At 34.9% G+C, this 26,215-nt stretch overlaps 1 protein-coding gene across 4 annotated transcripts in view; it reads right to left on the reverse strand.

Annotated features, from left to right (window-relative positions):
* Positions 1-26,215, reverse strand: part of CERT1 (ceramide transporter 1) — a 94,577-nt gene that overhangs the window by 32,165 nt on the left and 36,197 nt on the right. For all 4 annotated transcript variants that reach the window (XM_090276395.1, XM_090276394.1, XM_090276393.1 and 1 more), the window contains 4 exons: positions 14,003-14,110; positions 13,016-13,154; positions 7,880-7,963; positions 1,923-2,080 (listed from right to left, as the gene is read on the reverse strand). In XM_090276395.1, coding sequence (XP_090132521.1) covers positions 1,923-2,080; positions 7,880-7,963; positions 13,016-13,154; positions 14,003-14,110 — 489 coding nt within the window. The remainder of the gene's footprint in view (positions 1-1,922; positions 2,081-7,879; positions 7,964-13,015; positions 13,155-14,002; positions 14,111-26,215) is intronic.

The following is a 26,215-nucleotide window of genomic DNA, read 5'->3' on the forward strand; positions in this document are numbered from 1 at the left end:
CAGTGGTATGTACAGATGTACAAAAATCACCAAGCAATACACTTAAGATTGGTTCACTTCACCATATGTATTAACATATCTTAATTAAAAAATAAATAAAATAAAAACACATAGCACAACAATAATATTAAAGACTATGGGAAACGAAAAAGCACGTAAAAATATACACTTTTGAGTCTGTTATTGTAAGCAAACATCTTAAATGAACAGAATTTTTTTAAGCAGTGTGATTAGATATGACTGAAGATGATGATACCTTAAGTGAGATAAAGAGACTAAAGACACAAAGTTTTTCTTTTGGTCATTTTTTTCTCCATTTTAATGAATTTGGCCAGTTTTTTAAAGACACAAAGTTTTCAAGGAACTAGTATAAATGACCCATGGATGTGAACAATGGGGTAATTGGGGTGGGGATATGACTGCGGGAGAAGGGGTGGGCAGAGGGGGGGGGAGCAATGGGGAAGAAGTGGGACAACCGTAATAGAAAAATAAATAAATAAATAAAGACACAAAGTTTTAAATAAACTAGTCTAAATGAGTTAAGTGATTCTTTTGAACCATTAGTCTAATAGATCTAAGGGGTTGTCCTGTTTTCTCAATACATATTTTTTTGGTGCACAGGGAATCTTCTAAAATTTCAATTTACCCACACTGGTATAGAGTTGAAATCTTTGGATATAGATAGTCTGACTCCAGACTAATAATGAAATGTTTGTACCTTAAATGGATGATTTTATTGCCTGTTTTTAAAGAAATCATATATGTATTTTGTCAGCCAATAAGGCTTACTATACTTGATAATTCTGAACAATTCTCTTTTCTTCTAAACATGGGGACCTACTTAAATACATAGTGATATTCAAATCCTATGGCTATTCTTCCATTACATCAGTGATGACGTTGTTTTCTTTCTTTAGTGTCCTGCTCAAATTGATAAAACTTTTTTTTTTTGGGGGGGGGAGGGATCAGGCAATGGGTTTATTGAGGGAAAAGGGGGGAAGAGGAGTGAAGGGGAGAGGCAGCTCCCCAACCAACTCAAGGGCCCGTAGGAGCAAGGGCAATGGGGAGCACAGGAATAGGGAACGGGGAATGGGGACTCCCAGTCCTCCTCATGGGCCCTTAGGAGTCCCCAAATTGATAAAACTTTTAAATACTGTAAGCAATATGACTCTCTGATGAATAAGATTCACCAGCACTAAAATATAGAAAACTCTGCTACTTAAAACAGCTCTGGACAAGTCTCTGGGCCCCAGTTCCTCTTCTATAAAATGGTAGCACTGGACTAGAACTAAATAAATTCTCTAAGGTATGTTTTGCTATTTTACTAATGTTGAATTACAAACAGAAATATTCCTACTGAACAAATTCACTAAGCCATACTTAGAAACTAAATATTCATATTATAATATTATCAGTGCTGCAGTTTAAACAAAGGTCAGAAAAGGTGAATAGGAAGCAAATGTTTAGTGAACAATACAATGTATGATGAATGATATCACAATGACCTTGGCAAATATACTTGGCTATGAATGCAATAAATTAATATTTAACTTCATAAACTAGTGTTTAAGTTAGTTCATATATTTTAAATGCAGCTTCATATATCACACAATAAAAGCTGGATAATGTTAAATGGCTCACTAATTCTATTCCAAAGTATTACTATCAGCATTACTAAAATGTTAATATTAAAATCCTATCAAGAATGCATAATGTACAGTAACTGAATACTTAGCTGGTGAATCTCATTAGTATAACTGGGTTAAGATGCCCACAAAGTTTCAGAAGAGTAGTACCACCTGCTACTTCTATCAATCCCAATGGGCTTTCCCCTAAGAAGTTAGTTTGGTTTAAATGTTCATGTATGAATCTTCAATAAAATCTGATTATTTTTTAAGAGAAAAAAACAAAACTATTTTTACCTTATCCAGTCTCTTCTGCCAGCTCTCCTCACGCTTTACCATTAGTTCAATACAATGAGAAAGTGTAGCAAGGATTCCAGCAGTAGTAGCTTTAAAAGTTATTGCTTCCCCTTTGAAATCTATGCCATTAATTCCTTTCGGTGTTACCTGCGGAAACACTGAAAAAGAAAGTTATCCACTGAAAGTCTTTCTAACGAAAACATAATTCTTCACAACTTATAATGAAATTGTTTAGAAAGCTAGCAAATCAGAGCAGGCTTTCAGAATATATTTTGCCTCCTGTTGCCCAACATTTCTTTGTGGGAAGTTAATTACTCATATTTCTCTTTATTTATTGCTGGTCCATTTGCATTTTCTGAATCTTCTTAAGTCAGTTCCAATAGTTTGTGTCTTTTCAGGAAGGACCTTAGGCCATTTCATTTAAGTTACTAAACTTGCTGGTATATATTTGTTCATAGCATTTGCCTATAATCCTTTGTCTTTCTATAAAGTCAATAGTAATGTTCTCCCTTTCATTTCTGATTTTAGTAATTTGAGTCTTCTCCCCTTTTTTCTTGATCAGTTTAGCTAAACGTTTATTAGTTTTGTTCTTTTCAAAGAACCAACTTATAATTTCATTGAATTAAAAAAAATTCCCTTTTTAAATTTTATAATACAGATGTACTTAGCTATAATTTCCCAAGTATTGCTTCAGCTGCAGCCCATAAATATTGATGTGGTGTATTTTTGTTTTCACTCATCTTACAGTATTTTCTAATTTCCTCTGTGATTTCTTCTTTGACCCACTGGTTATTTATGTGTGTGTGTTAAATTCCACACATTTGTTAATTTCCGTTATTGAGTCCATTGTGGTGGCAGGACATGCTTTGTATGATTTCAGTCCTTTTAAATTAATTAAACCTTGTTTTATGGCCAAGCACAGGACCTACCCTAAAGGTTCCATGTGCAATTGAGATGGATACATCATCTCCTATAGCTGGGTGCAGTGTTCTGTAGATATCTATTAGGTTTGTTTGTTTATACTATTTAAGGATTTTATTTCCTTGTTATCTTCTAACTTGTTCTGTTCATTACTGAGAGTTAGGTATTGAAGTCTCAAATTATTACTATTGAATTGTCTTTTTTTTCTCTTCAATTTGGTTAGATTTTGCTTCATGTACTTTGGGGCTTTGATGTTACATGTAACTATGTGTATAATTGTATCTTTTTGATGGAGTGACCTTTATAAGGTCATAAAATTTCCCCTTTGTCTCTAGAAACACATTGGGTTGGCCAAAAAGACTGTTCCATTTTTTTCAAAAAATGGCTCTAGCAGCGCTTAGTTGTCTAACTTCATTCGAGACAATTTTGTTAGACTGTACTGTGACAACTGTCATAACATCATGCATTTAAAAAGAAAATCCCGACTTCTGGCCAACATGGAGGCATAGGTATACATGCTTCACCCCCTCACACAACCATAAAAAGAATTACAACTAACCTCAAAACAAAAAAAATAACGAGAACTTCCAGATACTAGAACTATATGAAAATCTGAAAACCAAGAATTCAAAGAAGAAATATTAATCCAGACAGGTATGAGGGGTGGAGAGGATGTGGTGGCGGCAGTGAGGTGCTGCTGGTGGCAAGGAAGCGACTGTGGCCAGTGAAACAGGCAGTCGCACATTCACGTGTGGTGGATAAAAGCCCAGAGGGTCACCTGGGGAGTGATCCCAACCCCAGGCCAGACTGTACAGTCCAAGGTTTCAGCGCCAAGAAAATAAAGCCTCATAGCTTCTAACTGCGAAAACCAGTGGGGTTCGGGGTGGTGGAAAAAACTGTATGTCTCGCAGAAGAGTCCATTTAGAGGGCCCCCATGGTCCTAAGGACATACACAAACCCATCCACTCTGAGAACCATCACCAGGGCAACAGCTAGAGGGGTGCCACTCGCATACAGGAAGTGGGTGAAGTGACTGAAAAAGGGGTGAGTGCTGAGCCAGTGACATTGTTTCCTCTCTGACCTCTCCCCCACATACTGCACCACAAAGCAGCGAAAAGGGTTGCTCTGCCCTGACAAAAACTAAGACTCCCCCTTTTACAACATAACAGATACAGTAGTTCTACGTATTGCACAGAAATAAACATAGGGAGGCTGCAAAATATAGGAGACAAAGAAATATGGCCCAAATGAAAGAACAGATCAAAACTCCAGAAAAGAACTAAGCTAAACATAGATAGGCAACCTATCAGATGCAGAGTTCAAAACACTGGTGATAAGGCTGCTCAGAGAACTCACTGAGTATGGCAAATGCCTAAGGAAAGAAATGAAGGCTACACTAAGTGAAACAAAGAAAAACCCAAAGGGAACCAAGAAGGGAAGTAAGCTGGGGTTCAAATCAATGACTTGGAACATAAGGAAAAAATAAACATCAACCAGTACAGAATGAAGAAACAAGAATTCAAAAGAACAAGGAGAGCATAAGAAGCCACTGGTACCAACATCCAAATCATAGGGATGCCACAAGAAGAGGAAGAGCAAGAAACTGAAAACTTATTTGAAAAAAATAATGAAAGGAAACTTCCTTAATTTGGCAAAGGAAATAGACATAGAAGTCCAAGAAGCACAGAGAGTCCCAAACAAGTTGGACCCAAAGAGTACCACAGCAAGACACATAATTAAAATGCCAAAGGCTAAAAATAGAGAATCTTAAAAGCATCAAGAGAGAAGAAGGGAGTTACCTATAAAGGAGTTCCCATAAGACTATCAATTGGTTTTTCAAAAGAAACTTTGCAGGCTAGAAGGGGCTAGCAAGAAGTATCCAAAGTGATGAAAAGCAAGGACCTAACCAACATTACTCTATCCAGCAAAGCTATCACTTAGAATCGAAGGGTAGATAAAGTGCTTCCTAGACTAGGTAAAGCAAAAAGAGATCAGCATCACCAATGTTAAAGGGACTTACTTAACAAAGAAAAAGATTAAAACTATGAACATTAAAATGACAACAAACTCACAACTATCAACAACTGAATTTAAGAAACAAAAACAGCTCTGGCTGGTATGGCTTAGTGAATTAAGTGCCGGCCTAGAAACCAAAGGGTTGCTGGTTTGATTCCCAGTCAGGACACATGCCTGGGTTGTGGGCCAGGTCCCCAGTTGGGGGCATGTGAGAGGCAACCACATATTGTTTCTCACCCTCTCTTTCTTCCTTCCCCTCTCTCTAAAAATAAATAAATAAAATCTTAAAAAAAAAAAAAATCAAAAACAAAAACAAATTAAGCAAACAACTAGAACAGGAACAGAATCATAGATATGGAGATCATATGGAGGGTTATCAGTGAGGATGGGGAAAGAGGAGAATGGAGGAAAAGGTAAAGCGATTAAGAAACATAATTGATAGATACAAAATAGACAGGGGGGTATTAATAGTATAGAAAGTGGAGAAGCCAAAGAACCTATATGTATAACCCATGGACATGAACTAAGGAGGGGTGGTTAATTCTGGAGGGAAGGGGGTACCAGGTGGAGGGGGACAAATGAAAAAAAAAAACTAGGACAACTATAATAGCATAATCAATAAAATATACTTAAAAAAATTTTAAAAACATAAAAATTGGTGAATTTTTGTGTAGCTATTTTTATATTGAGGATGGAAGAACATATATAACATTTTTGGCATGGTATGCTTTATTATTTCAAGAAAGGCAAAAACTCAACTGATTCACAAAAAAAGATTTAAGCAGTGTATGGAGAAGGTGCTGTGGCTGATCGAACATGTCAAAGTGGTTTGTGAAATTCTGTGCTGGAGATTTTTTATTAGATGATGCTCCACAGTTGGACAGACCAGTTGAAGTTGATAGAGATTAAATTGAGACAGTAATTGAGAACAAGCAAAATTATACCAGGTAGGAGACAGCTGACATACTCAGATAAATAAAGTTACTGGTGAAAATAAAAAAAGTTTTCTATTTTATGAAAAAACAAACAAACAACAACCCCCCCAGCCCCCCAAAAAAAACAAAAACAAAACAAACCTGGACGTTTGGCCAACCCAATAAATTAAGGTGGTGTAGAATATAACAGAAGAAATTTACATTACACATAAATAAGAACTTTGTTCACAGAAAATTAAGGAAACAGTCCTCTACCATCTAAAACCCTTGAGGTCTATGGAAGGTGTTTTCTTATCCAAAAATTTTTCCTCTTGTATAATCTTCAAATTAATTGCCTTTCCTCTGGAAGTTTTACTCTTGCTCAAGTCTTCCTCACTACCTCCCTCCGCGCCCCCCCCCCCCAAATCCTATTGTTATAATATTTACTGCTGACTAGCTAGTTCTAAATTTTTAAAACTTTGGCATAAACCACAATATGTGATTTAGACCTAATCCTTAATAATGGCCTTAATGGTGAGACTCATTTCAATTATTTGTTGGATCCTAGTATTAAACCCTGTCAGTATTTGAGAGATAACCAATGTAACCTAATCCCAGACTACCATCAATAGTACTAGATTTAAAGACAAAATGTTTTAGTTACTTTACCATATTATATACAATGCTTCTGACTAATTTACTTCTAGAAGTTAATCACAGAAAGATACTTTCCACCTATCGTGATGAACAAGAGTTAATTTCCATTAACACTGAGAAAGAAATTTTTAAAACAGTGACCTTCAAAGTGTACTAGAAACATGACTTATGATTTTAAAAATTATGCAGATAGCTTGTGTAGGGTCTCTCTCTAAATGATAGCAATAAACCTGCTTTCTATTTGTTGGTCTTAGGTCTCTCTTTAAAAAAAAAAAGAGATGTTGGGGGATCTTCTCAAATGTCTGGAGATCCGGCTATCTGTTCATATTTAAAAGTTTGAAACTAGAAACTCTGTATGCACTAGCAGGATGTTCTAACTAATGGAATTCATTAAAGGTAGTAAGACAGCTTTTTCATGATGGACCCTCAAAAGTCTCTCTTTATAGGTCTTTCTCTATGTCCATTCAGTGTCCCCAGTGTTACTTTCTAATTTTGCATCAGAAAATACATGTCTGGTTGATAGGTATTCTGGAAATAAGGTTATAGAAGGAAGCTGGGGATTGCAACTGTCAGTATGTAAACTTTCACTTAGTCCTTGGTGACCAGTATTCTTGGAGATAAGCAGAATAGTGACATTCACAGATTTCAATGATCAGTATGTAAATTTCCACTAATCACTTTATTGATAGGCTGATACAGTACATCTATCTTTTTAATGTGTCAGGTATTCTTGAATCTATAACTATGCAGTTCAATTTCTATAGGAAAGAAGGTTCCATTCTCTTTTGGATAATGTAGGTGTAGTAGCTGTCTTTTGACCCAGTGATCCCCTCTGGGAATATATCCGAAGAAACCCGAGACACTAATTTGAAAGAACATAAGCTCCCCTATATTCATTGCAGCATATTTACAACCACCAAGATTGGAAGCAGCCCAAGTGTCCATCAGTAGATGAGCAGATAAAACAGCTAAGGGACATTTACACAATGGAATACTACTTAGCTATAAAAACAAAGCAAATTTTACTCTTTGCAATAGTAAGAATGGACCTAGAGATCATTATACTAAATAAAATAAGCCAGCCAGAGAAAGAGAAATACCATATGATTTCACTCATGTGTGGAATCTAATGAACAAAAACTCAACTAACAAGAAAAATGAGGACAGACTGATGGATGGAGAGCAGATGACAGTGGGGCAGAGTGTGGGGGAGAAAAGGGGATGGAGGGATTGAGCAAGAAGGATGAAGGACTCATGGACATGGACAACAGTGTGGTGAATGATGCAGGGAGGAGAGTATAAGGGGACTAAATGTAATGGAAAAAATACAATAAAGACTAAATTAAAAAATTACTCACTTTGGTAATTATTCTTGTTACATAGTTAATGATTATATAACTTTAGAAAGTTACAGTTTATCCAGCTGAGGGAGGAAAATATACTACTTACACTTTTCCTTATTGCCATTGGTATTATGCAAGAAGTCTCCATCAGAACGTGTGGTAGGAAAGTCATCTTCATCATCTTCTACCACTAAATAAAATATATTTAAGGATATTAGGATTAAAGAAAATAGAAATTAATCAGTTTATTCTTATGTTCAGCTGAGTCAATACATTCTGAATTCTTTGAGTATAAGAGCTTATTCAACTTTGTATCTTCAATGATCATCAAGGTATGCCCAATAAATATGCTGTAGATGTCTTTAATACATTATTATAGAACCTGTACCTATTCTCACTGTGTAAGGGATAGTATTAAGATATGAGTTATTTTGCCCTTTAGTCTTCCTACCTACCTTGGGGAAATTTCATTAATTCCATCAGATGTCTACAAGGGCTGAGCATGACTGAGAGTATAATTTCCATGCAGAGGATACTTTAGCTTGCCTCTAGGAGTTCCTAAATTTACCATTTCCAAATATGCATGGAAAATATAATGACTTACAGATGTGACATCTATTTTCACTCACCCCAGTGTGTCTGTACCTGGACACTCCTTTTAACTTACTCAATTCTAGAAAAAACAAAATCCTGTGTTTTCCTCTGCATACCTCTATATTCTATGTACTTTTTCTACTGCCTAACATACTTTAATTCTCTGCACTATATATTCCACTTTTAATGCAAGTTTGTAAACCTCAGCAACCTTATCCTCTGCTTTCTATCCAGCGTTTTTATGGCTTCTTTCTTATTTTTTGAGGAACTCTCTTTGTACAGAAAAAATCTTCATTCTAACCTACCAAATTTCTTGATTGTATCTCTTTACCTCAGAAGTAATTTGGCTTTACAAGGAACATCTCATATATTTTAGCTTCTCTCCAATAGGTGCAAAGCCCATTCCTATTCTTTATTCCCTCCCCTGACTAAATGGTATAAATCATCAAGGAAAACACCTTTATTCTGTATTGTCATTTCATCACTTGAAAACTTCACTATTCCTCCATAACAACTTTTTCAAATCATAAGCTGCTATTACCTATTAACACTTATTATTCATTTCTATCCAGCTGAAACCAATTTCTGACTCTTCCAAGTTCATAATTACTACTGACTTCAATATCCATGCTGAAACTTCTGCAGATACCTAAATCCCGAGATTAATCAGATTCCTAAATTCTGTGGATTTTCACTGTCTTAATCATTTTCAAATACAGTCAATTCTAGAAATTCATTAACACAGCACACTGTTCTGTTTTAAATCAGTACTCATCATCAGGTAAGATCCTGATCTTGACTCAGTATTACTCAGATTAACTGCTCACAAATACTGAAAGGTCCGTCTTTCACTCATCTCATTAGTACAGTACCTACTCCGGGTTACTGAAAATTCACTTTTATATCCCTAACCATCCAATAGCCTAGTAACACCAAACAGGGGTTTTCAACCTTCTTTTTCTAGCCCAATACTCAATATAGAAAACTGATGAAAACAAGAGCCTCTCTGCCTAAAAGAGTGGCCTTCCCCATTTCCTTCTCAACCAAGCACTCCTTGTTCATTCCTGAGGCACCTCTGAGGAATACATGACATGGTTTGAAGCCACTGTCCCCCATCTCAGTCAGACTGGTTTCCCTTACCAACACCCAAATCAGTTATGTTAAGTTCTATTTTTGGATCTTGAACACCCCTGCTTTCCTTATCCCTGAAATAATCTAAATTAACTACATTAATAATACCAGTTATTACTTATTGTTTTCTTTTTTGCTATTAAGTGCAATTCTAACATGTATAATTCTCATTTTAATTGTCACAATTGTGTGTGCAGGATATAACACCCCTTGTACAGTTGAGAAAACAGATACGGATAAATAGAAGAGCCTTTCCTTTAACCCTTTGAGTGCCATGCATAATGCAAAATTTGGATCAACATGAGAAAAAGCTATTATCAATATATAACCTGAGGTACAAAAAAAGAACAAAACACAAAATACAAATTATTCCATTGTTATTTACATTTATAGCCGTTGGAAAAAAAGAGTCGCTGGGAGCAACGCTGGCACTTTTGGGAAAATTTTCAGCGTCGCTCACAGCGACGTGGGCACTCAAAGGGTGAGTGTGGTACAAATGTCTTCTTTTAAAATCAAGTGGTATATTTAGGTTAAAGATAATGTCTTCTACTTCTGTAATCCCAGAGTAGCTAAGACCTAAAGGGTTAATTAAATTTTACTGTAGTATGTGTGGCAGTATGGAGGATCAGGTGAGGACTACCTTACTACCAATTCTGATAAAATATTTTACAAGAAAACACTGATGATCATCTAAAATAAAAAAGGATTTGCTATTATCATTTTAATGACACACTTATTGAAGAGCAGTAATTCTTAAAATTCAGACTTAGTTTTGATAATTTAATAAAAGTTACCTATAGAGATCCTTAGGTCAGCAACTCTGATCTACATTCCAAGTAGAAAACTAAGGTTGATGTCCTTAGTTCACCTTTATCCAGCATATATTCTTAAAAACATCAATATTCCTTAAAATACCATTTATAGAGAAAACAATTGCTATAGATGAAATTGTGGCCCCCGAAATTCGTATGTCAAAGTCCCAACTTCCCCGTGTCTCAGAATGTAACTATATTTGGGGACAGGAACTTTATGGAGTTAATCAAGTTAAAATGAGGTTATAAAGGTGGGCCCTACTCCAATATAACTGGTGTCCTCATTAGAGGAAGAAATGTGGACACTGACATAGAAGAAAGATGATGTAGGACACAGGGAAAAGACAAACATCTACAAGGCAGGAGAGAGACCTAGAACAGCTCCTTCCCTTGTGGCCCTCAAAGGGAACCAAGCCTGCCAATGCCCTGATCCCAGACTTCTAGCCTTCAGAACTGTGAGAAAATAAATTTCTGTTGTTTAAGCCACCCAGTCTGTCGTACTTCATTAGAGCAGGCTTAGCAAACTAATGCATTAGTCTACCACTGATGAATAATGTTTAAAATCATTTTTCAGATCTTCTACACAAATGGGTTACAACTGAATTCTAACTTCTACTCCTCCCGCTACCACTTGTGTCCTTCAAATGCTATATATTTTTGATGTGGATCATTTAAAAGTAAACAAGGAATAAATTCTATATATATCCTGATTTTGTTTAAAGGAATATTTTCAAGCAAATGAAAGCAGATGTGTAATGTTTAATTTGATAAATATGTTTTATGCAGTCAGCTCTCTGTATCCATGGACTGAAAATATTTTTAAAGTTATGTTGTTGCTGACATGTACTTTGTAGCTAGGCCTACAATAGCTGTGTCTATATTAAACATGAACATAAATTTTTGTTATTATCCCCTAAACATTGTAACAACTATTTACATAGCATTTACATTGGATTGAGTATTATAAGTAATCTAGAGATGATTTACAGTATATAGAAGGATATATGTAGATTACATGCAAATATTACTCCATTTTATATGACGGACTTGAGCATCTGCAGATTATGGTATCAGCTGGTGTCAATGTCCCATGAGTACTGAGATATTATAAATGTATATATATATATATATATATATATATATATATATATATTTTTTTTTTTTTAACTACGGAGAAATAGTTCACCTACATTATTTTCAGAGAAATAAACAACAAATGTTAAAAAGTGTATCCAACATAAAGAACTTCAAAACTACTTAATCTTGTCTAAATTTTAAGAATATGGGTTTCTGCTACTGGCCAACACGGAATAAAGGAACTGAATTTATGCTCTAGCATAAACTAAAACCTGCACAAAAAATATGAAACAATGGCTTTCAAGACATGTATATTAGGCAAAAACAGACAGTGATCCCTGAGTGGCAAGAACAAATGATGTGACCTCTATGATTGTCCAACTTACTGCCTTGAGAGAGAGTCCAAGCTGCAGAGTAGGGAGGAACCCAGGAGGAGCCCAGTAGACTCTATGAAGTGAGGAAATTGAGCTGAGTGTCCAGAGAGACAAAGGCAACTAGAGTTACAAAGCAGAGTGCTAGAGAGGAGAGAGCTGTATATAGAGAGAAGCCAGGAGATTGAGAGAAGGTCCCCTTGAGTATTCAGTAGAGTACTGACAGCACATACAAATGAAGGAACTACAGAGGTCAGGGAAAGAGCCATCTGAAAGGATTCCAAGAAACATGGGGCAAGGACAAATGTACTTATGGTATATTACTTGAAGACAGACTGTGACAAATTAAATCTGTGTACTATAAACTAAAGTAGCCACTAAAAAAACAATTATAACAAGGAGATAAAAAATGTAATTATAAAAATATACTCAATCCCAAAATACACAGAAAAAGGAAACAAAGAACAGAGAAGACAAAAAGGCTTTGAACTCAGATCAAACACATTTAATAAGACCACAAAATGGGAACTTAGTTATACTGGGAATTAACTTAGTGCTGTTCAGTAATAATTCTGTAAGTTAAGTCCATTTTTGCCTTCATGGCAAGTAAGAGAAAAATTGAAGAACAAATGTTGACACCATCAGTAATATCTTCAGCAGTAACAAAGAAAAAGTTCAAAACTCCCATTTTAGGTTAACTGAAGATCATATCTCTCTCTTAAAAAAACTAATTATAAATTGTTTTAAAAATGTATATATAGCTGCATTACTAATTTCATCTTCCATGAAAAAAGGCCAGAGTAAGGGAGAGTGATGAGGAGGGAGAGAAAGAAAGGTGAGAAGATAAAAGAAAGGATGTGAGAACAAAAAGAAAGAGAGAAAGAGATCAATTGATTCTAGTTTGGAGGATTTAACATAAACATATGCTTGTCTTCAAGAATCATCATGGGGTAAATTTATTAGACACAATCATGTAAAATGCCCCATATTACTAAGATGACAGATACTCTTTTTTAATAAAATAAAGAGCTTAAAAACCATTTAAAAATCTTCAGGGAATCTGGCATGAGTAATCAGATTAATTAAGATGTGTTATTAAAGTACACAAGTTATAGAGACACTGAAATCTGTTACATTGGGGGCTTGCAGCAAGTGACTATAATTACTTTTATCAGTTAAAGACATTACCCTTTAAGATCAAGAGGCTTTAAATCCATTCATTCTCCAAGTAAAAATAGTGGTAATAGCCTAATTAACCTTTATCCCTTTGAAGTTCATCCTTGGAGACAGCATCAGCACAGACATCAAAGAACTTCTGTAGAGTATCAACTTGTCTACATAGGATATCTCTAAAGGTTTCCATTTCAGCCAATTTCTCACGTAAACTGTGGCCTTTCTACAAAACACAAAAAGGGGAATGTGATTCAAGTTAACAAAACAGTAATTTATTTAGTCCTTTGGTATTTCATCACCTTTTAAGGCCAACATCTTACTAATGAGGGCCATGGGATAGGGAGAGCTGTCAAGCTCAATGTGATACTCCCAGGTATTAACTTGAAATTGACTAACAGTGGCTAGATAGTGAAGCCTGAAGGAAATAAGAACAAATAGGCCTGAAAATTTTCTCATGTAAAATTTAATATTTTCAAATTACTGACATTATGAAGAAGAAAAATAGTGGAAGACTTTGAAATGGGCAAAAATACCACTGGATGTCCTTTCAAAGAAATGGCATATGTGTGTGTGTCATCTATGGAACTGGTGGCACTTATGGAATTCCTTAGGTTGTTGTCTAATCATATAGAAAGAAATCTTTGATTTCATCTCATTTGACCTATTTTATAACTCTTTAAGTAGTAGAAAACTAAGAGTAAATGATTCTTGTCCATAGATATGCAAATGAATTTTGTTCAGTGGAGAGATACTAGTTACTAATTTGTGGATATTGAACAGTTTTACATATATTAGCAAAATCATTTTGGCATTCTTCAGATTCTCCTTTGAACAATTTTTCCCCTTCATATTTTATCTATTAATAAATGAAATAAAATCTCTGACATGTGTCCATTTTATATTTGTATGAGTCATAAATTTTACTCCTTAAAAACCATTCTGTAACAACTTCAAATAAATTATATTGTAGCAAAGCTCTTTACAAAAACTATCAAATAAGTTCTTTTCACAACATACAACACTAAATCCAACTTATGAGGCCTTAACTTAAATGCATTCACAACTACAAACCTTGAATGAAGAGGTGGATGTTGCAGAATAGCCACTTGCCCCAGACACCAGTGACACCATTGAGCCATGTCGACGCAAGCTGGATTCAGATCCATAACCAGATTCAGTCTAAAAAAAAAAAAGAAAACTACATGAAAAAGAATTAAATAAAAAAATACTTAACCAACACAAGAAAAAAATTGTAACTATGCGAGATAACATGTTAAATTGTCATCATTTCACTGTATGTATACATATAATTATTATGTTGTATACCTTAAACTAATATAAGCTTATATGTTAACTATATCTCAATAAAATTGGAAAAATACTGAAGAGAAAACAAAAGTTTTCCTATATATTAACAAGATTGCTATAAAAATTGAATAGAAAAAGTACAAAAAAGTAATAATGGTAGGATATGGGCTAAGAAGTCCTGAACCACTTTTACTTCTCTTCCTATAACAAAGAAATAAACAGTAAATTTTTTAAAAAGAGGAAAACTTCTATTAATAGTTAAGTTTTTAGAAAAAGATTTTATTTATTTATTTTTAGAGAGGGGGAAGGGAGAAAAAGAGGGAAACATCGATATGTGAGGCTGTCTCTCACAGACCCCTAACTGGACACCTGGCCTGCAACCCAGGCATGTGACTTGACCTGGATTTGAACCAGTGACTTTTTGGTTTGCAGGATGATGACCAATCGACATAGACACACCAGTCAGGGCTGTTACTGCAGTGGTACCTCAGTACTTGTTAATTTGTTCCAGAACTTGGGACAAGTACTGAAACCGACGAGTACCAAACTGTTCTTGAGCTACTGTGAGACTTAGGCATGACCTCTGTTTTATTGTGAAAGAGGGGTGCCGAATGGCAAACAAGCACCCAGTACTGAAACATTTTCTCTGTCATCAAAATGAACAACGACAGGATTTGACAAGTTCTGATGCCAACAAGTACTATGTTATGGCTATACTTCTTTATAGTACTATTTCCAGTACTATCACTTACACTGTTTCAATGAAGCCTCTCCTATAAACACCAGGCAGTTCGTCTCTGTCTTTTCAACTATTTTTATCATATCACAATTATGGCATTCATCACAATTATATTTACATTTTATAATTACTATTGAACTTGGTTCTTCTGGAAGAAGATTGCATCTTTTTCACTTTTGTAGCCACCTCAACAGTTCATGTCTCAAAGAAAAGGTCTCGATTTTGCCAGTGTTAAGTAATCGTGCAATGGAAAATAACTGAACTCCTGGATGTTGGGGCATATTTAGACTTAGCACTACAATAATACCTTTATCTAATTTTGATGGAGTTGGTACTGGTTCGATCTTCCAGTCAGGGCACATCAGAGAAGGAAAACTCTGACTCCAAAAAACCTCCGCTGCCTTGCGGCATACCTCTTCAGGGGAAAGGCTAAGGGAGTAAACCCCGACAGAAAATCCGGAGCCGGAGTCCCTAAGGCGGTTTGACGTTGTAGTCAACACCGGCAACTCCTGCGGCGCACCTGAAGCCAAGCTGTATTGACTCCGTCTTTCCCTTGGACCCTTCAGCTGCGAAGAGAGGGGGGGTCTGCTGCATGGGCAACAGCAGACCCTCCATATCACCCTGCCCAGGCTCTGTAGCTTCAGCTTCGCTGGAGAGGAAACTCCAGCGTCATCGCAAGATGTCGATTCAACACGGGAGGAGACAGATACCGTGTCACTCCCGAGTCGGACTGCACAGCCATTCTCGGCGGTGCAGATAGACTCTTAAGAAGCTACACCATCGTCTCTCGAGACGGACGGCTGCCGACGACGACGGTACTCATCAGAGCAACAAGTTTATAATCCACCCTGAAACCTGCTGAAGTATTTTAGATCTCTGATTATTTTCTATTCCTATTTTGTAAAGTACTGTGCATGATTTTAGTCCTAGTCTCTAAACTTGAGGTGAAATAATATCTAATCATTTTTTGGTATCACACCTGTACAAAACTCAACCGTCCAACTAAAATAGTGCTTGTTTTAGGTTACTTTTCAAGATTAAGATTAGGAATCATTAACATTCAGTACAACGTATTATAGAAAATATTTCCATTGACATTTTATATCCTCTGTGCTCTATTTCCTGAAAATCTATTATATTTCCAAAAGGGCTGTTGGTTTACCCCTGACATTATTCCAATTGGGCAATGTTCTTTTATGCACAAGTTCGTTAAGCTTTTATACTGATTTAATTACTAAAATTACATTATTTTATGTAAATAATATTAATGCTAGTTTAAAGCATATTTTCAGTTCAGTATCACTGCACTTAAGTCTAATACTCTAGGAAGAAGGAGGAGAAGGAGAAGGAAGTTAGAAGGAAAAAGGAGGAGAAAGAATCTGTAACTAAAATAGAAAAACAACTCATTAAAAAAATGAGTATCTTCAGGCAAAGACACTAGAAATTTATCCATGTGAAAACAAGCAGCCTCTTAAAATTCAAACTTCAGCATATACAAGTCACCAAACAGTGAAAGTGAAATTGTCATACTTTAATTATGCTTGTTTACAAAACATTCTATCTATAAAAGGTATTGCAATACCTTAACTCTGAATTTTCTAACAAATTACATGTAAACTTAAGACTATGGAATCAAATCTCTTCTCCAAGACTTATATCACTATACACCAGGGGTCCCCAACTCCCTACGCTGTGGTCACTGGCCTGAACTCCACCTCCTGTTCCCTCCAACCCTGCCTCCTGCCCCCCAACCCCATCTCTATTTCCTGCCCACTCCCAAATGCCCACTCATGGAAAAACTAGTCCCTGGTGCCAAAAAGGTTGGGGGCCACTGAATACCACTCCACATCTCAAAGCAAAGCAATGTCCTTAGTGATGAAGTAACACAAGTATTTTGGTACCAGGAAAGCATGTACTTTATTGTATGTAAATTATACCACAAGAAAAAAAAATTTTTTTTTGAAGGCACAACTATTATATGGCAAAAGAAAGCTGGCCAGGGTGCAGTAGGGGCATTGACTACAAAGAGGAAAAAAATTGGCAGGGCTAGGGTGTAGGTTACAGCTGTTAAAACTCAACTGTCCAATTAAAATGGATACATTTTAAGAATGTTGAACAAAGTAGATAAAGAAAAAAAAGGTAAGCTTTTTTCAATATAATCTACCAAAAGAGAATCTAATTAGAACAATCATATAGTTTACAAAAAGACTTTCTAACAAATAATGTCCTGGAAAAACATACTGAGCTAGGTAGGTTTTTTCCTAAAATGGCTCTAGTTTCTTATTATTTATGACAATAGCACTAACTTTCTAAGTGTAGCATTTCAACATTTTAATTGTTGAACTGGTTTGGTAAACCTTTTCATTGAATTTAAATATATAAAACTGGAATTAAAAATAAGAATCTATCTGTAATAGGTTAAAAATATAAAGTACTTCAGAAGTAACATCTCAGATACCTGCGTTTTATCCATTTCTAAACAAAAATTAATCTGAATTCTCCATTTAAATACAAATGACCATACAATTTACAATCAATATTTATTGTTTGTTTATTGAAAAATATTCAAAACCAATTTGAAGTTTAAATCCAAATAACTCTACTTTCCATTTCCTGCTTTATATCAATAAGTCTTAAACAGGGCAAATCAAACTTCAAGATCTTGAAACAGAATATAAACACTACAAAGCTTCAGTAAAAGTGTGTCTTTACTATGACACATACTTCCTATATCCTTGTCTATTTTTTTCAGGTTTCACTATTTTAAAAAAAGTAATATTTCCTTACAACGAAGACACAGAATAAGACTCTACCATAGTAATACTGACATTTTATGCAATGGGTAGTAAATAAATGTGGACACTGAGAGTTTAGTGTAATTAATTGTATTTCTACCTCTAATAAAGTTTCACTTAAATTAATTCTACTATAAATTATATAAATTCCAAGGAAAAAGAAAATACAGTATAACCAACTCCACTGCTACTAAATTTAAATATTTGTCACTATTTCAGTCATAACTGCATTAAGATAACATTAAATACAATTTAAGTGCTTAACAAATACACATACACAAACACAAATGAATCCTCACTGTTTAAAAAGTAGTCATTTTAGGAGTGTCTATAATTGTGCAAATGTTTCTACATTGTGTAAAACATTACTGATGGTCTTACCATAATATTTAGAGCAGTTTTATGACAAAGCTACAAAACGAAGTTACCTGAAAATAGTTTCAAAATAAAAAATAAAAGAACTGTCTCATTACTTTAAAGGAATAGCTTGAAAATGTTTAAGCTTGACTGGCTTTCTTTAAAAAAATTATTTGTTTGTTTGTTTATTTATAGAGAGAGGGGAAGGCAGGAAAGAGACAGAGAGAAATATCAACGGGTGGTTGCCTCTCATGCGCTTCCAACTGGGGACCCAGCCTGTAACTCAGACATGTGTCCCAACAGGGATTCGAACCAGCAACCCCTTGGTTTGCAGGCTGGTGCTCAATCCACTGAGCCACATCAGCCAGGGCTTGACTGGCTTTCTTATTTACATGACATGGCTCTTAGTTTTGAATTTCTCTCAAAAATCTCATCTATCATCAAAAATTATCAATATCTTTTAATGTTTTATAAGAATCAATCCATTTCTGAGTATTTACTATTATTAAAAAAGTTAAGCATAGCATTTATGCAACAGGTAACATAGTTTATTTCAAAGTTTCTATACCACACAAACATGTTTTAAAAATTATACTCAATTATTTATATAATACTTGAGAGGCACAGGTGCAGCCTTGTATCAAGATTCAGTATTTTATAAATATTGTCATTGGGCTGAAAATAATTCTAAAACAAAAATTGTATAATTATTCTGAAAAGCAGTAAAGTTGTTGATACATCTATTTTGGCTTCCCAAAATGTCCACTTTGAAGGTAACAATATTCATCCTGAATATATAAGATCTGCTTTTTGAAGGTAGAGTGGGTGAGGGAAGCAGGGATGAGAATGGGAAAAAATTAAGTTTATAGTCCAACTGATATACTCTTAACTGTTCTTAAAATTATAAGATGTTTTCAAATCTCATCGGTATGATTTTTATGGATAATACTTCACAGGCATGCTGGCTTTTTAAAAATCCCACTCACTCTTCCACAAGAAAAAAGAAGCTGAGCTTATTTATGACCTCTAATCACCAATATAGTACTTTGAAAACACCAAATTCTATCTAAAAGTAATAATGAGACATTCAAATACAGTTAATCCAGGAATATTTTCCCCTTCCAATATATTTGCTTTACGCTCCTTCCTATAAATTGATGTGTAAAAACTTTCTGAAATTTGTGAGTTTGTAAGCAATATTCCTAAACAGGTTTTACATAAACATGAAAGGCCATTTTGGTTCAATAAAACATTTACTGAATACACCCTATATAGAACAAAGTTTACTTCTTTTAAATACTACAGTAATGAGACCACACCTCTTTGTTACAATATTCCTATTAAAAAAAAAAAAAGCACAATCTTTTGGGCACTAGAGGGGGTTAGTAGCATTTTCCAAACGGCAGTATACTACCTGGAAAGCTGATACAAAGGTTACTGTTGGTCAAAGAACAAAAGTAAACTTTAAACTAATTCCTTTACATGTACCTGACCCTCTGTATCTTAACTTTTTGATAAAAATGAAAAACATAACAAACTAAATCACGTAGTTCAGCTATGAATTTAATAAAATACCAACAATGCCTAAGAACTGATTTGAAAAGAAAACTCCCTTATTATCTATATCATTCTGCACATTCTGTTCATTAGCTCATCCATACTGCAAAGCAGTGGTATAAAATATGGCAAAAAGGCTGACTTATATTTTTTAATGGCACCTAATCTTTTGAAAAGCTTGTTCTTTCTCCTACCCTGTTTCCCCCGAAAATAAGACCTAGTGCTATTTTTTTCAAGCTTAGAAATATAAGGCCTCCCCTGAAAATAAGACCTAGTGGCAGTCATTGCTACAGCTCCCCCCAAATTCTTGATGAATTCAGAGTTTGGTTGGTTATGCTGATGTTTGTGATGACATGACAGTATATTAATAAATGTTGATTTTTTGTTCAACAATAAATGTGAATTCTTATTCATGGAAAAACAAGACAGTCCTTGAAAATAAGACCTAGCGCTTTTTTAGGAGCAAAAATTAATATGACACTGTATTATTTTTGGGGAAAATGGTAGTCATATTCTCCAGCAAGAAATATAGAATTCTTTCTTAGGGGTAGGGGAGAAATTAAGACCTATATCAAATATACAAAGAAACCCATAACTTGTTGCTAGTGGAGAAAAGGCTATAATACAGCCAGTACTATGTAAAATACATAAAATACAGCGCTATATTTATGTAAAACTGTAAGGCTGTACATGCAAAGATATATCTGGAAGGAATCTTTACCAGTGATGAATAGTGGTCATTTCTATGTGGCCTAAATTTTCATTTTCTTTTTTGTCATTCTCAGCATTTTCTACATTATTTGAATTATTTACAGCTATCATATATCACTTCTACAAAAATTAAAACAAAAATAAAGTCAGAGAACACATTCTTCATCTATCTCACTTAGAATGGGTTAAAACACTAATAATGCTGGTAAAGTTGCAGTGAAATGAAAATCTGCACATCCTGCAGATGAAATGTACCATCAGTACAATATTTGTGGAAACCAATTTGGCAGCATATGTATTAAAAGTGCTTGTATCCTTAAACCTATAAGTTCTACTTCTGAGAATCTAAGGAAGCAACTACACTGCAGAAAATGCTTTATGTAGGAAGGCAGTCAATTTAAAATGTTAAAATAATACAAAGGTCTAATAATAAGCAAATAAGCATCAAAATTACAGTACAATAAAATATTAACAGAGCTGTGTTATAAGGAGAAAATGATGTTATTAGGTAGGGGAAAAAACAGGATATAAATTTTATCTCCATAATGTTTTGGGGGTAAAATTTATGAAGAATGAGAAGAAAATATACCAAAATGAAGAGTAATTGTCTCAGTTATAAACTGAATATAGTTTTGTATTTCTTTTCCTTATGAGTGAATATTACTTTAAAAAAAGAGTTGGGGAGCAATAAAATCTAATTAATAAAACTATTCACAGGAATGGTTTTAAAAGACTTGTGAAGAAATTTTAGATCTAACTATATGGGAAATATCTTTTAAAGGGGTTGACTGATATTTTTTTTTTTTAGTATTCAACTATGCATCCACGAGGATAGCTGAAATTAACTAGAAAGGGGAGTACCACAAAAAACTGAGGTGGTTCTTGGAAAAACGTTACCACTTAGATCAATGTTCTCATCTATTCAATTTCATTTTTTATGCAAAATGCAGTAACACCTACACTGAAAGGCTTCCCGGAAGATTAAATGATATTAAATGATAACAGTGCCTAATAACTCCTCTATCCCACTACAGATCAAAGGAATATAACTGAAAAGAACAAGGACTAAGAGATAAGCAGCAGTATGAACATGCCTATCAATGATCATATCTTGTCTGTCAAGAACAAGGACTTCTGACTGAAAAAGGACACAATTGTTTTTGGCTAGGATAACATTTTAACCTGCAGAACCTCCATTTACTTTGCTACCTATTCTTATTATTCCTAACCCAATACTGTGTTTCATCTCTCAATTCCAAACAAACCCAGAATATTTACCAGGAAATGAAGACAACATAAGCATATCTTTTCTAAGTTATTAGCTATAAGATTTACTTGATGAAAGGGAGTTTTGTACTCTTTAATTTTTAAAAACATTTCTCCCACTAATATCCAACACACTCAGCAAATAAAATTAAAGAGTTTCCAGTGCTGTCAAGAAGTGTAAGCCATGCCACCCACCATTATTTTTCCAATCCAATATAGAAAAAGCAGAATCCTGTCTGTCCCAGTGACTGTCAGAAATCTTCCCTCCTGATTAAATAAAAGTTCAAATACAATATCGAAACACTGTAAATAAATGACTTTGTAGCATAACCTCATTTTAATATTTTCTGTAGTAATGATACAGAACAGTTATTCAACTCTAGTTGACCCCTTTTTAAATCTTTAAAGAAGTATTTTGCAAGCAAATTACAGACTAATAAAGACTAGAAAAATAAGCTGAAAATCTAGTAGTATTCACCTGAAATGTTAGTAGCTAATATGTGCTAAGCATTATAAAAACTTGCAAATTTGGTAAACGCTATACTGAGTTATACAATGTTTTCAGAACATTGTTTGTACAACTGCCAGTCCCACTCTATCCTTGAAGTGTAAGTAAATATACAATTGATTATAAATGGACTAAGGTGGCTAATTCACTGTAACCTCGAATGAAAAGGCAATCAAATTTTCTCAAGACATTTACCTTAGTAAATGCCAAGAGATTAGGGAGTTAGCAGTAGGAGCTGAAGCTGAAAAAAAGCCAACAACAGGAAAAGGTCATGACAAACCAAGGAATAAGAAACTAAGAGTAGGAGGGGAGAGCAAAAGTTTAGAAAATACAGGAACCAAGAAAGAGAAGAATACTAGAATGAATCTAACCTATTCAGGTGAAAGGAAAGCAGCTGAGTTCTGTTAACAATAAGATCACTCCAAGTTTACAGTTTGGGAGTTCTGTGCAGATAGGGCATTCTAAATTTTCCTGGTGCCTGGCAATGTTCCTATTTCTCAATGTAACGTAGATGGACCTGTATTATACCTGTACCATGTAAAATCCTCTTATTCCTCTTTTACCATCACAGTAAATAATAAACACTTTCCTCACAAAAAAGAATCTGGATGAAAACCCCATAAATTACTGACATCTATTTTCTCTTTTCAAGATAATACACTTTTTATTAAGTATTTAAGTAACTATGGAAATATAAGTGCAGATGTTGGCTCAGGTGAATTTGAATTTCAAAAATTGCAGGTAACAAAAATTGATAGTTATTTTAAAAGCCCTTGATAGTATTTTAAATTCCAGAACACCAAGAATATTAAAGAGTTGGTACCTTCCTTTCCTCCTTGATTTCATCAACTATAAAAGTCCTGGCAGTGTAACAATATCTACATTTAGATGTTTAAAAATAATGATCAGCCATGTATGAATTACTGTAAGCAATTCAGCCATTAACTCTCACTGCTGGGAACTAAGCAAATTCCTCATCTTAATAAGAAAAACATGCAGAGACACAATGACGTTACTTTGCTGGTTAATCAAGTTCAGTTGTAATGCCATTACCTCGGGTTTCTACAACTTAATCTGAAAGCCATGAGGACAATGGCAGCTACCAGTTTCCACTCCCTTCAAAAATTAAAATGACTGAATGTAAAGAAGTAAAATTTGATTTGATCTTCTTCCCTCCATCAACGTGGTATGATACAAATAGGTAGATGGAGGATTGGTTTTAATCCACTGATCTCATAAAATTATTTACATAAAATATATACTAAAAATAGTACTTTAAAGTTATATTTGCATTCTTAAGCCTTTATCAATTAAATCAGATTCAAAAGCTAAGCTTATAATTATTTATAAAGCAGAGAACTATACAAAGAACCTATAGTAGCTATTAAGAAAAAATTTTCCAAAATTACAGTTGATTTAAAATGGCAAACAGAGGGTGATCCAAGACAGCAGAGGAGTTAAGTGGAAGCTACAATAACCTCCTCCCAGGAACAATCTAGAATGACAACTAAATTGTGGAGAAATCATCCTGAATAACCAACTGAACACTAGCTGGAGAAAAGCCTTATAATAAGGGCAGACTGAAGAAACCACTTCACCACAACAAGACTGGTAGGGACTGCGGAGACTCGAGAGGGCGAGCTGGGCTCCCACGGGCAACGGCTTTAGTTCTGGAAAGATATTTCAGCAGCTGGGGGTTCCACCTGAGGAATGTGGGGTCTAAACCAAAGCTGGGCTCCCTAGCCTATAGCAACAGAGCCAGAAAGGAACCCCGATACATCTAGCTCTGAAAAGCAGCAGGGTTTCTGTCTGCCAGGCAGAAATGGCTGGAGATGCAGAGTGCCTTTTAAAGGGCTAATGCACAAAATTTTGTATGTAGACACTTACCTTGGGCTATGCCAGAGGGAGGGCAGAGTGGACTAGAGATGTTTGAGGAGAGTCTAGGGTTGGTGGCTTGGGAAGAGAACTAAAAGAACAGCTATGAGGATACCTGTGCTGAGTCATCCCCCATACTGCAGAAGCCATCATTCTCAGGCAGAGAAGTCCCTCCAAGTGGCATCAGCCTGAAGAAAAGCATCAGCCCTGCCCATAGGAATTACTCTGCCCCACCTTGTGGTCTTAGGCCAGATAGCTGATTAGTTTAGCAACTTAAGAGAAAAATGCAAAGAAACAGCCAAAATGGGAAGACAAAGAAACAGGCCCCAAATGAAAGAACAAGAGAATTCTCCAGAAGCACTAGATAAAATGGAGGCAAGTAATTTATCAGGTAAGAGTTTAGAGTAATGATTATAAGGATACTCAACAGCATAAAAAAAAGACATAGAACCCTCCAGCTCCCTTAAAAAAAAAAAAAAAAAAAGACAAAGAAAACATAAAAAAGGAGCAGTCAGAAATAAAGAATGCAATACAGTATTCCCTCACTTATCGCAGGTATTACGGTCCAGATCTCCCCTGCCCCCTGTGAAGTAGGAACCTTAAATCTATTCTACACTCTTAAATCTAGTAACTTTAACAACATATGTATATAGTACTGCAAAATCCCGCAATATAGTGAAAAATCTGCGATAATTAAATATAATATTTTTTAAAACCCCGTGATACAGTGAGGGCGTGATAAGTGAACCGTGATATAGCAAGGGACTACTGTATCTAAAATAAATAATACAATGGAAGGAATAAACAGTAGTTTAGATGAAGCAGTGTTTTGTCTTCCAAATCAGTGTTTTGGAAGACAAGGAAGAAAAAAACAATCAGGAAGATCAACAAAAAAAGAATCCTTAAGCTCTCTTCATTTTTTAAAAAACACTTTGGACAACATGAAGCAAAACAACATTGATATCATGGGAATACCAGAAGGACAAGAGAGCGAGCAAGGGATAGCGAACCTATTTGAAGAAATAATGAGCGAAAACTTCCCTAATATGGTGATGGAAAAGTCACACAAGTTCAGGAACCTCAGATAGTCCCACACAAGTTGGACCCATAGAGGCCTACACTGAGATGAAACATAATCAAAATGACAAGACTTAAAGACAAAGAAAGAATCCCAAAAGCCGCAAGAGAAAAGCAGGTAGTTAGCTACACGAGAGCACCAATTAGACTGGCATCTAATTACTAAACAGAAACATTTCAGGCCAGAAGGGAGTGGCATGATATATTCAAGGTGATGAAAAGCAAGGATCTACAACCAAGGCTACTTTATGCAGCAAGGCTATCATTTAAAATTGAAGGAAAGTAAGGAGCTTCCCAGACAAGAAAAAGCTAAAGGAGTTTGTTAACACCAAATCAGTACTGCAACAGATGTTAAAGAGCTTGCTTTCAGATGAAAAATAGAAAAAGAAAAAGAAAAAAACGAAGAGGAAAACAGTCTACTGATAAAATGGCACCACATACATATTTATCAATAATCACCTAAAATATAAGTGACTTAAATGCTCCAACAAAATGACACCGGGTAACGGAATGAATAAGAAAAAAAGATCCATATATATGCTGCCTCCAAGAGACCATCTCAAATAAAAAGATACACATAGACTAAAAGTAAAGGGTTGGAAAAAATTATTTCAAGCAAATGTAAAAGAAAAAGCAGGGGTAGCTGTACTTATATCTGACAAAATACTTTAAAACCAAGGCTATAGTAAGAGACAAAGAAGGACCCTACATAATAATAAAGGGAACAACTCAACAAGAGGATATAACCCTAGTAAACATTTATACACCCAACATAGAAGCACCTAAATATGTAACGCAAACCTTGATGGATATAAAAAGAGCGATCCAGAGAACTATAGTCATAGTTGGGGATTTTAACACCCCATTGACTTCAATAGATAGATCTTTAGACAAAAAAACAAGGAGACTGCAGCCTTAAATGACACAATAGTTCAAATGGATTTAATTAATATCTTCAGAGCATTTCACCCCAAAGCAGCAAATATACTTTTCAAGTACACATGGAACGTTTTCTAGGACAGACCAAATATTGGGACACGAAACAAATCCCAATAAAGTTTACAAGATTAAAATCATATCAAGAATCTTCT

Source organism: Furipterus horrens, unplaced genomic scaffold (assembly GCF_987537825.1).
Source record: "Furipterus horrens unplaced genomic scaffold, mFurHor1.1.pri manual_scaffold_5, whole genome shotgun sequence".
Lineage (NCBI taxonomy): Eukaryota > Metazoa > Chordata > Mammalia > Chiroptera > Furipteridae > Furipterus > Furipterus horrens.